Source organism: Schistocerca nitens, chromosome 8 (genome assembly GCF_023898315.1).
Source record: "Schistocerca nitens isolate TAMUIC-IGC-003100 chromosome 8, iqSchNite1.1, whole genome shotgun sequence".
NCBI lineage: Eukaryota > Metazoa > Arthropoda > Insecta > Orthoptera > Acrididae > Schistocerca > Schistocerca nitens.
The window spans coordinates 298,717,675-298,730,981 of NC_064621.1; the positions used below are offsets into that span (position 1 = coordinate 298,717,675).

The following is a 13,307-nucleotide window of genomic DNA, read 5'->3' on the forward strand; positions in this document are numbered from 1 at the left end:
TGCTAACAATGCTTTCACTTCAGCCAACAGTTTGGTTAGCCGAAGAGCTACACAAGAGATAGTCAATTACAGGAAGTATTGCATACCACAGTGCATCACATTAAGATGACAACTGGTCAACTGTTATCTCCATGCTCCATTACCATGGAGACTAGCTCCCTACCATTTCTTGGCAGTGAAGAAATAAAATGAAGACATGTTACAGACAGGCATCATATGAAGATCTGTGGGTATCATCATTACATATAGCAAAAACATAAAGACAGCATCTGGAGGTCCTGCAAGGATTACTGCACTATAAATGTACAAATAATCCCTGACTGCTACCCCATACCTAACCCAAGTGATTTCATGCATATTTTAGATGAAGCTACGATTTTGAGAGTGATGGACTGGAAGAAAGCGTTTAACCAGGAGGTTTGTAGACAAAGTATTCCTGTTTCGTCTACCTGGATGATGTTTTGATATTTCTGACGATAGCAGAATGACATGAGGAACACTTTAAGGTAGTGTTCAACAGGATATGTAAATATGGCCTGGTAATAAATGAGACAAAATGTGTTCTGCATCTAAAACAGATGACCATTTTCTCACACAGTATTAGTCCTCTTAAAGAGAAGGCAGAGGTATTTAAGAGGTGCATAAAATGTGGTGACTGATTGTTTTTCTAGAGTCAGCACAATCTCTTTCACAATAAATTATGATCAATTTAGAGCAGCACAAGCAGTAGATGAGCAGCTGCAACAATACTTTCACAATGGCCCAGATGAAACAAGTGCAGCTGCTTGACACAAAGGACTCTATCTGGTGGTAATGCCACCATTAAACTGATGACAGAGAAATTTGTGTGGCCAAGTATTAAAAAAGGCTGTTGCCAGTTGTCAACAGCACATATAGCATGTCAACAATGCAAATTTGGCAGACATGTATTCAAGCTGCTGGTAGAATTTTCGGATAAAACAAGTTGTGTGCCTCATGTTCACAGACCTCATGGGCCCACTTCTGCCATCAGAAGGGTATTATTATACAGGGTGGTCCATTGATCATGACTGGGCCAAATATCTCACGAAATAAGCTTCAAACGAAAAAACTACAAAGAACGAAACTTGTCTAGCTTGAAGGGGGAAACCAGATAGTGCTATGGGTGGACCGCTAGATGATGCTGCCATAGGTCAAACAGATATCAACTGTGTTTTTTAAATAGGAACCCCATTTTTTATTACATATTCATGTAGTATGTAAAGAAATATTCGTTTTAGTTGGTAGTTGGACCACTTTTTTTGCTTTGTGATAGATCGGAGTGTGGTAGAGGGGTGATCTCTGTGTGGAGCACAAAATTCAGAAAGTGATTGCAGACACATGTGTTATTCTTTGACTGACTGGCCAGATTTGCTTCATGTGTACTCTTAGTTCTAGTTTTTGACAGTTCTTTGTTTACTGTTGGTTGTTACGTGGGAATCTATCTAAGAGAATAAATCTTGGTTAGCTGAGTTCATGTGTGTGTCTGTATATTTATAACTGAAGGTGGGTACCCACCTCAATATTTTTCCATTTATCTCAAATTTGGATCTTTTCATGCCTTTCCCATAAATGCCATTATGTATGATTTATTTGGAGTTATTATCAGTTCATATCCTACTGCTATATTTAAGATTAGAGCTCCCTTTCTGAATTATCTTCTGTCTGTTGGACAATAATATCATCTGCATATAAAATATTACTTAATCTATACAGTGGGGAGAGTGTTATACTACACTCAAAAATTAGTTTCCATCTCACTATGACCTTGTTCACAAAGGTATTAAAAGTGATGAGCAGAGACAACAGCATTGTCTAAATCCTTTATTTGTTTTTACTAGTGCTGTTAGTTGCTTCTTTGTGTTGTTAAACACAAAAATGTTTTGATACTGACTTTTGATTGCTTTTAATAGATTATCTGACAAACCTTTTCTGATCAAAATTTCCCAGAGCATATCTCCACTCACATCATTAAATTCCATTTGAAAATCAGTGAAGATGATGAGAGTTTCCAAATTCAGTTCCACCTTTACTCAATCATTTGTTTCAATAAAAAAATGGCATTTATTGTAGAGTGGCCCCATCTGATCTTTGCTGATGATAGCCTCTTTCATGTCCTTAAACCAACTATTAATTATTCTTAAGTATGTTTTTAGGTATTGTCCAGAAAACTGATGACCACATAATTTTCACACTCATTCCCATTACCTTTCTTGTAAATAGGAATGAGCTTCAATTTTAGTCAGTTCATAGTTATTCTTCCCTATCTCTAGGACATATTCAGCAGAAACATGAGTCTAACATGCAAGAGGCTTCTTCTATATTTCCAGCACTTAGCCTTAATCCCATCCATTCCTTCTGCTTTTATGTTTTTAAGGCTTTGATCATGTTGATAAACTCCTCAGGAGAGATATTGTCTGATTGGGTGAGATTCATCTGTATATATCTCTACCTTAGAATCCTTATCTTCATACCACAGATTTCCATAATATGAGTTCCAGGATTCCTCATCAATCACTTTTAGTTTCATTGTGTCTTTTTTTTCTTTAGGTGACATTTTCATCATCTTGTGAGAGAGTCTCAACTTCATTTTCAATTTTGAAATGAATTAATCCTATTAATCTTAATGGCTATTCTTTACAAGTTTCTTTACTGTACTTCTCTTTATCTGATACACTTCTTGATTCTATGCTCTAGAATTGCCTAAAAGTGTTCTGTATGCTATATATTTTTCCCCCAAAAGCATCTTGAATTTCTTCAGTCCAGATCTTCATGCCTTTCTTTCTCCTAAATTATACTTTCTTTCCTAGAACATCCATGACTACTTTGTTTACTGCACTTTCTGCTCTTCCATTCTTCTCTATGTTACATTTTGTTTCTCTTTGTTGTATTCTCAATTTGGTTGTTGTTGAAAAAGCAATTTAATGTTCTCAAGTTGTGACAGGGCATAAAGATATAGTCAAAACCCTAGTTGTTCCAGTCCAGAGTGGTTCTAGGAAATGAGTAGAATGATTTTTAGCTAATTAATGGCAATGTATGAAAATATTGTCACAAAATCATTAGCCTGATGTCTGATTTGATGATATCTTTCATCTCTTCCTATTTCATGTTAATTTTTGTGACAGGACAGAATGCTTAAGTCTGAAACTTGGATATTTTATCATGTAATCCATCCTTGGACCAGAATGGATTTCTGTGGTCCATGGAAGATGACTCCATGATAAACGTAACAAGATAAACAGCTTCAAACTTTTCGATATCACTCCTAACATAATTATAATTTTCCTGTCTTTTTTTATCTAATCCAAATACAGTATTTAAATGAAATGTCAAAATTTTTGTTATTTATTTGTCTTTTAGACACCTAAAATATTACACAAGAGAACACAAAACTAGTTTTCTAAAATAAGAAACCATCATATGTATAATGGCTGATCAAAAAGTTTTTATTTGAAGACAGTACAGTCCAGAAGTTGTATGGCAATCATGTGAAATTGCCATGAACACTGAAGCAGTCATCCCATTGATGCACTAGGTTGACGATATGTGTCTGGTAAAACACCATGTCCATTGTGTAAAGAAGTCCATAATTGCCTGCTGCATATCCTCATCCAGCAGGAATTAGTGACTTTTCAAGGCGTTTTATAAAGAACCGAAGAAATGCTAATCACATGAGGAGGGATCAGGATTATAGGGTGGGTGTTTGAGTGTCTCTCCTTAAGTTGGCATTAATAAGGTTGGCCTCCCAGATCAACCAGTGTTTTGTATTGAATCATGACCAGCACAGAACTTGGCACACCATTCCACAATGATGGTTTTCAAGAAACATGCTGCCCCGAACACATTCTTCATTCTCTGGTGTATGTCTAGCAGTGTCTGTCCTTTGGCAGCCAAGGAAAGAATGACAGCAATTTTGTCCTGATTGAAGGTATTTGGCAATACAAATTTCCATATTTACTGCATGCATGTTGGAAAGACACAAATACCACACTAATCCCTTGTTTACATGTTAGCACTTGTATACCCACAACAGAGGCACATTGCATTTATGCTGCAACAGCACTCGCAAATGGAAATTTTTTGGTCACTCCTTATAGTAACTGTCCAGCAGGAAATAAATGTTAGATACCTCATAACATATACACACAGATATTCAACAAGTACTAATTTTAGAATAATAATTCTTTTGAAATAATAATAACACACCAACATTACTTGCCACAGAAAATATTGACAGGAAACTTACCAACTCTTAGATTTTGAACACCAGGTCCAAGTTTAATGACAACTCCTGCTCCTTCATGGCCAAGAACTATAGGTTTCTTCACTATGTAGTCTCCAATACGGCCATGCTGTACATAATGGACATCAGAACCACATATTCCCACACATGACATTCTTAGGAGCACCTCTGAGACACAAGCAGAAGAACATTTTGTTGTTCATGTGTTACAATCCTCATGTTTGTGAGGTTGAACAAATTGTCAGGAAGGTTATTTACTGCAAAATAGATTTATGCTGCACATCTGAATCATTTATTTTTATCACTGATTTTGGAAGGCCTTCATTTATTCTATTATTATGTATTAGGGATGTCAAGTGTAGTGTGCAATTATTATCTGAATAACTAGTTTAGCGATTTTTTATAATACACTTCATTCATGAGATATCCATTGTTGAACGTAGCATCCTTACTTTTTTGTACTTCTGATTACTGTTTTGTGTGCAAATACCCCAACAAAAATATTTAAAAATATATTAATTTTATTCCAAGTTTTACATATCCAAATGACTCTGCATAATTATGTTATGCACTACAGATTGTTTCATTCCCATTTTATTCGTTTCCTCTCTCTCTCTCTCTCTCTGTTTCCTAAATGCTCTCCATGCCATTTTTAATCTTCTGTTTGTTTCTTGTCATATCCAGCCAGTTGGTGTCTTCTGCTGCTCTAAATACAAAAACTCATCAGTTCGTTCTTTGACTTCATGTTAATTTGTACCTTTTCATTTTTGATGTGTTGATTATACACTATTTTATCCTTACTGTCATCGACTTTCAGGCTTACCTTCAAACTTGTTATACTGAATGCAAAAAAAAAAAAAACTAATTATGTGCAATATGGAAAAATAAGTGAACAGGACGACCTAAATCCCACCATGGAGGGCAAACAACTTGAAAGAGTACAGTGTGCAAAATTCCTGGGTATGCACATTGATGAGAAGATTAATTGGAAGGACCATGTGGTGAACTTAGCACTAAAACTAAATTCAGCATGTTTTGTGCTTAGAATAATTTCAAGAGTTTGTAGTAATGACTGTACCAGATTAGTATATTTTGGCTATTTTCAGTCCATTGCATCCTATGGGATAGTATTCTGGGGAAAAACAAATTGTCGTCTAAATGAGATTTTCAAATTACAAAAACGTGCTATTCGGATAATGACCCACAGCCCACCTCAAACACATTGTAGGCCCCTTTTTAAAGCACTGAAAATTTTAACAATTCCATCATTATACATTCTGAAATGTCTGTTGGTGATCAAAAGAAATCAGGACAAAATGAAAACCAATACAGACTTCCATAATTACGATACACGGCAATGTAAAGATCTCCACATACAAGCTGTAACAAGGACCCGAAGCCAGAAACATGTATGTAATCAAGGCATCAAACTTTTTAATGCACTACCAAAACATATCAAAGAGCTGGAAAATGAGGATAAATTTAAAACTGTTCTAAAGAACCACATGCTTGACAAATGCTATTACAGCATAAGCAAATATCTCTGCGCAACTGTATAAAATATATGTTTAAGTTAATGTGACAAATGAAATTACATCAGTGCATAATAAATTATGTTATAAAAACACTTATTAGTTGTATATTGTATTAAACATAAGATAGATTAATATGAATTCAGCACAGATACAAATTTTGTAAAGATATTATATAGTTGTTAAAATGTACCCTGACAAATCCTATATCACAAATGTGATCATTGGGATGATAATAAATAAATAAATAAAATAAAATAAACTAAGTTCATCAATTAGTTGCTGTAGCTTATCTGCACTAGTGACATATTGTACAAAATCATAATGTAAATGAAATGGACATAAGTGGAACAAGTAGCCACACAAATAGATGTTGGATTGATCACAGAAATTCTGAGGGACAGTAAAATAATGAGATGAAAACACAGTGGAAGATAGGTAGGTGACATTAAATGCCATGCAGGAACAACATGTACTTATGCATATAAATGAAGACTGTACTGAATTGTGAAGTCTGTATGAAATATTTTTCTGGAAGTGAATGCCAAATGGCTGATGATGATAATGGTGATGATGATCTAATGCACAGTAGGCAAAGGAATTACACATATCTATGCAAGCACAGCTGATTCAATAATGTTACAGAAATTTTTTTAATAACTGTCTTTGTGTGAATATAGAAATAAAATTACCAGTTTTGGCATGTTTAAACGATTTATCTTTTTAAAAATAATCTGTATATATTACCCTTTAAATGTGATTTTCATATTTTGTTTGGCATTTATTGTAAGGACAGAATTAGTTTCATGGTCCTCCCTTATACAACTCTGATACTTGTGAGAAAAGCCACAACCACAACCTAATGGCAAATTCCATTTAATTAGGAATGATATCAGTTATCAGTAAACTGGGGGTAACTTGCTGAAAGATTCAGAGTATAAGGAGAATTGAACAAAAGACAAGGAAGGACATTTTGCTTTTCCTGAACATAACACTGAAATTTACTTGAATTCATGTATGTAACATTCACAAATTATGGTTGTTTAATTTTCACATTGTCTAGAAGTGTCTAGAGAGAAGCAAGATGGCGGCGATTGAGAAGTTTAGTGAATTTGTGCCTCCAGTTATTTCGAATTTTCAAATGTTATCCGGCATAAATAGCAAGAAGATGATCAACAAAAGTGCTTCGCAAAGTTTCAAGTCTAGTGCCACGCAAAAAACTTGCAGTGAAAAATCATCCAGGTGAAAATGTAAGTGTGTAACATGTGGAGTCCATCCTGACAAAGCAAAACTAGTTATTTTTATGGAAGTGAATGCCAAATGGCTGATGATGATGATGGTGGTGATGATCTAATGCACAGTAGGCAAAGGAATTACACATATCTATGCAAGCACAGCTGATTCAATGATGTTACAGAAATTTTTGTAATAACTGTCTTTGTGTGAATATAGAAATATATAGAATTTCGTTGCAAGAAATTGTGCGCAGATCCTTGGCAGAAAACAAAGTGTTAGCTGATAGACTCAAATGTCTTGAAAATGATCATAGAAAACTAAAAACGGCCGTCGTGCAGTCGACAGAAATAAAGTGTACACAGTGACCGAACATTCCGTCGCCATTTCAAGTTTTCCAACACATTTTGTGTGTACCGGTAACGCTAACCATAGCGCAATCATTTCGTCGTCTTTAGTAATAAATTCTCCTGCCGTACTCCGAAAAACGGTAGGCCTGCCTACAAAAGAACAAATAGTGCACCATCTGAAAAAAAAGCCTGTTATTAAGCAAAATGTGGAACCTCGCCAGCCAAAACCGTCACTCGTAAACAGAAGCAATGTAAATTCAACATTCAAGACGACAGTTAATTTAACTAACACCACAAATGCAGCAAGAAGAATAAATGGGTGGTAGTCATCTTAGAGGCCTTGCACACGAAATAAAAAGCGTAAACAGTGAAGTAAATGCTTCAGGTTTTATTAAAACTGGCGCTCGTCTTGACCAAGTGCTTTCAACTGTAAACAATATCTCTCGAAAGACAATGAAGGAAGACTTCATTGTAATATGTGGTGGTACAAATGACGTCGCACACAACGATGGTTTGACTGCTGTTAATGTCGTAAAATCTGCTCTAAACCATCTAAATGACTCAAACGTCATAGTTATCAATATTCCACACAGGTATGACTTGCCTCAATTCTCGAGTGTAAACAGGGCAGTAGCATATACAAACAGTCAATATGCAGAAATTTGCAACCGTTACGCAAATATACAAATGGTTAACGTGCAACATTTTAGTAGAGATCTTTACACCACTCACGGCCTTCACCACAATCGGCGCGGAAAAAAGTCACTTAGCGTCCATTATTTGTGAAATCGTCGTAAATCCTAGGAACAACGTATACTCAAAACACACACATTCAAAGAATGAGTGCTCCCCAACACAAGAAGACTGCAGGAATGGGTATAGACAGACGACATTGGACAAATGGCTGCTGAAAACACCAGGTAAAGCTGATTCTTCCCAGGCTCCCAGTACCGTACATGGAAACAGACCAACTTGAATCAATGGATAGTGAAAAATACCAAACCCACTCTGTCAACTGATATTTCATTTTTAGGGATAAATGTATAAGTGGTTCTGGTAGGGTGACACGTCCATCAAGCGTTCAACAATCCAAACTCACTTTCAAATTAATTCAGCAGAACATTCAAAGTCTTGGCAATAAGCACAACGAGTTGGATACCATTGCAGCAATTGATAACCCTGATGTTTTAGTTATAAGCGAACACTGGTACACAGATGAGCTAATTAGTGTATGTAAGCCACTTTCCATGATCTTTTGCTCTGCCTTCAGTAGAAAAGAGAAACGTGGTGGTGGGGTAGCTATCTTTGCAGCCAGTGGTAGTAATTATAGTGTAATAGATGTAAGTGCTTTCATCATTGAGGGTGTAATAGAACTAGCAGCAATTAATCATAAGTGGGGGAAAGAGAACTTAATTATTATAGGCCTTTACAGACCTCCATCTGGTAGCCTAGATAGTTTCTTTGATGTTCTTAATGACCTGCTTGTTGACATTGACAGTAAACACTGCAATAAAAATGGCTGGGATAACATAATACTAACTGGAGATATAAACATTGACTTGCTGTCCAATGACTCTGTATCTAAAAAACAAATGCTAATTCTAGCTCAATATAACTTAGCATTTCTGATAAACGAGCCCACTAGAGAGGTCAATAGTGTAAAATCATGCATTGACAACATTGTCACTAACATGTCCCACTTTACATGCAGTGCATCAGTTCTGAAGCTGGCCATTTCTGACCACCACGCAGTACAGGTATTGATAGAAGCTGAAAATCTTCATGTCAATAGAAAAGAGAAACAGTATGTGACAAAAAGAATGACCAATGACGACAATGTTAAAGATTTCAACAGTTTGCTAAAAAGCCTACAATGAGGTGAAAAAAACAGCATTACTTTCAGTGAGTTTTCATCAGATTTTTATTATAGCTTCAATGTCTCATGTCCAGAAATGACCTTTACGGTAAATGACTGCAAAAAGATACAAAAAAAAAACAAACCTGGATAAATCATGAAGTAAAAACAGCAAGAGAGAAACTTAGACTTTTCCAATATGCAATGATAAATAATAACAGTAATAATAGACTAAAGGTAGAATTTAAGATCTATCAGGATTACTATAAAGATCTGCTAGAAACTAAAAGTAAATATGTAGCCACAATGTTAAGAAGCTCTACTAACACAGGTTTAGCTGTTTGGAAAGTAATAAATAGCTTCAGGGATTTTACTATAAACAATAAAGGGCTTATCATGAAATGTCAATGTCAGATTTCAAATGTTTTTAATGAGTACTTTTCTTCTGTTGGAAAATCTGTCAATGACCATTTTAAGAATCTTCAGCATAGATATAGGGGCATTCCAATCAAACAAACCATATACTTGGCCCCAACCAATAACAAGGAAGTCAAAAACATAGTAATGTCATTAAAAAATACAAAATCAGCTGGCTATGATGGATTGTCTATCAGTACACTGAAAAGATGCATAGACAACATATTTGATGCCATGGCCACAGCAGTAAATGATGTAATTGCATCAGGTTGTTTCCCAGATAATCTAAAGACAGCACAAGTAACCCCGATTCACAAGAAAGGTGATAAATCTAAAATTGAAAACTACTGCACCATCTCAATCTTACTTGCATTTTCTAAAGTAGTTGAGAAAGTTATTTATACTAGACTAATGACATTCCTGAGTCAACACAATTTAGTATTTGAAAATCAGAATGGCTTTATGAAAAACAAGTCAACATCAGTAGCAGCAGCACAATTAATAGACAAAATAATAACGGCCATAGAGAACAAGGAGAATGTAACTGGAGTGTTCCTTGATCTAGAAAAAGGTTTGATTGTGTCAACATCACCATATTACTTGACAAGCTGTGGAACCTGGATATCAGAGGAACTGGCTATGAGCTAATAAAATCGTATATGAGCAATAGAAAACAATTTGTCTTGCTTAAAACAAACAGTGGGTCTTACAAATCTAAAATTACTGATATCAAATATTGAGTGCCTCAAGGTTCTGTCTTGGGACCCCTTCTTTTCTTGATTTATGTTAATGATATACAGTATTGTTCTCCTAACTGTACAAAAATATTGTATGCAGATGACACATCAATGTGTAAACACAAAGACTATGAGAGTCTTTAGGTACAGTGCAACAGTGTAACTAATGAAATAGTCAAGTATTTTAATGAAAGCCATCTAAATGTAAGTGCTTCAAAGACTGCAATGATGGAATTTAACACAAGGAAACAAATAGAATTTGACATGAAATTATCCACAGGAAATGACATTGTAAAAAAGGAAAAATGGACAAAGTTCTTGGGAATTACAATCCAGGGCAGCCTCAAATGGGACATGCATATTGATTCCTTAGCATGTAAGCTGTCGAAGAATGTGTTTGCTATAAATATGATTAGCAAATATTGTAATGACATGTGTGTACTAAAAACTGCTTATCATGCCCTATTCTCATCAAACTTAAACTATGCTGTAGAAATATGGGGTGCAACAACTCAAGCCAAGCTAAGTACATGATTAATACTACAGAAAAAAGTTATCAGAATTATTTGTGGTGCCAAACCTCGAGAATCATGTCGGAATCTGTTCCCAAAATTAGGTGTGCTTACCATTATAGGTGTATACATATTGAAAGTTATATTGCTTGTGAAAACAATAAATCCAAATTTCAACTGTGACCTGCACGAGTATGATACAAGGCAAAAGTTCAGATACCATGTAAATAGTCACAGAACAGCTTTATGAGAAAAAAATGCACTTCATGCTGGGCTGAAGCTAGCCAATGCCCTAACAAAAAGTCTGAAAAGTGCTTCATAAGTATGTCAAGCTCATAGTTTTAAGTAACCTACAACTAATATAATGTTGATAAAAACAATATTTGTAATATCGTGATTGTATACTACCAAATGTAAAATCCATCAAAATGTAAAAGTTATCAATACAAACAGATCTTTAGTTTGTAATTTATAAACTGATGTATTCAGAAGAATAATCTGTATGATGTCCTGAAACTGTATTATTTCTAGGGAGTGTATTTGATTATTCGATGTTGAATAAATATTATTATTATTAAGTATGTTGTGTCTTTCTCAATTACTGTTTTAATGCAGAACTCCAATTTGAAACTTTCTGTGATTTTAATAACAAGTTCTCCTACAAAAATGAGATATAGACTGTTGCAGAGATCACTCACATCATGTGTATCTCACCATCAGCAGTTATTTATTTATCTCTTGTTCCGTTGATCCATGTTGTGACAGTATCACAGGATATGGAACGTGTCAATTTTACAAGCTTTTGGCCAGAATTTATGGTAATATTTAAAACAAAACAAAAACAGTAAACAGTAACTTAGGTCCCACTACAAAAAAAATACATTTTAGAAATAGATAGAGATTACAAAACAAAAAACAGTAACTTAGGTCCCACTACAAAAATACATTTTAGGGAAAGATAAAGATTACAAAATGATAAGTGTTACAGAGAAATAAATATTGCAAAATATATGTTTACAATAAAAATATTCGGTATTACAAATACAAATTTGGGCATAGATTTGCAATTTACAATACGAGAGATGTTAAACACTGTAGTTCAGGAACTCTTCTAATGTATAAAATGATCATTGCAATAGGAACTGCCTTAAGATTTTTTTAAACAGGAGATCATCATCTACCAAACACTTAATTCTTGAAGGGGGGGCATTAAAAATCTTACAGCCACTGAAATGGACTCCTTTCTGCACCATACTTAGATTTGGCTGTTCATAGTGGATATCATGTTTACTTCTAGTATTGTGACTGTGATATGCACTATTCAGCTTAAAGATGGATTTTTCTTTCCTTATGAAGCACATCAATCAGAATATATATTGCACAGTGGATGTAAGTATTTCAAGCTTCTTAAAAAGATTCCTGCATGTGGCTCTAGGATGGACTCCACACATGATCCTTACGGCTCTTTTTTGTACACACAGTACTTTTTTAGCCAGTGGCTGATTTCCCCAAAATATAATTCCAAATGCCATAATTGCATGAAAGTAACCATAATACGCTGACTTCATGGTTTCCATATTTCTATAAGAAGAAACAATGTGCAATGCATATGTTGCTGAACTTAGTCTTTTGCACAGATCCACGATGTGGTTGGACCAATTCAGTTTGCTATCAATATGCAAGCCTAGGTGTTTTGAGGAATCAACCCTGGTTATTGTCTGCTCACCTACCTTTACAAATATTTCCTCATCTTTGTATGTTTTGTGGAACTGAATGTAGTTTGTTTTACAGTAATTTAAAATAAGACCATTAATGTTGAACCAGTTCACCGTTTCATTTAAAACCTTATTTGCCGTTACCTCAAGCTTATCTTCCGAATTATCAATAACTAGTGTAGTGTCATCCGCGAAAATGGTGAATCTACAATATTCCGTAGAGAGAGGAAGATCATTTATAAATATAATAAAAAGTAGGGGGCCCAGAACTGAGCCCTGCGGCACTCCACATGTAATGGTACCCCATTCTGAAGATATTGGGACACCATCTTGACTATCTACTACAACTTTTTGTTTTCTGTTTGACAGATATGAGTCGAGCCATTACCCTGCTGCACCACTTATACCGAGATGTGCAGCTTTTTGTAAAAGAATTTGGTGATTTACACAGTCAAATGCTTTTGTTAGGTCACAAAATATGCCAGTCACTTTCAGTTTTTTGTTGATAGATTCCAAGAGTTTGCCAGTAAATGCAAATATTGCATCTTCTGTTGACAAACCTTTCTGAAATCCAAACTGACTTTTGCTGAAGCTATTGTGTTCACTGAGATGCTTAACTATCCTGGCATGCATTAGTTTCTCTAAAACTTTTGAAAAGCTTGTCAGTAGTGATATTGGCCTATAGTTAGCAGTAT

The 13,307-nt window shown here is 35.0% G+C and overlaps 1 protein-coding gene across 5 annotated transcripts in view; it reads right to left on the reverse strand.

Moving 5' to 3' along the window:
* Window positions 1–13,307, reverse strand: part of LOC126199371 (sorbitol dehydrogenase-like) — a 111,292-nt gene that overhangs the window by 42,919 nt on the left and 55,066 nt on the right. For all 5 annotated transcript variants that reach the window (XM_049936275.1, XM_049936276.1, XM_049936278.1 and 2 more), the window contains one exon: window positions 4,265–4,429. In XM_049936275.1, coding sequence (XP_049792232.1) covers window positions 4,265–4,429 — 165 coding nt within the window. The remainder of the gene's footprint in view (window positions 1–4,264; window positions 4,430–13,307) is intronic.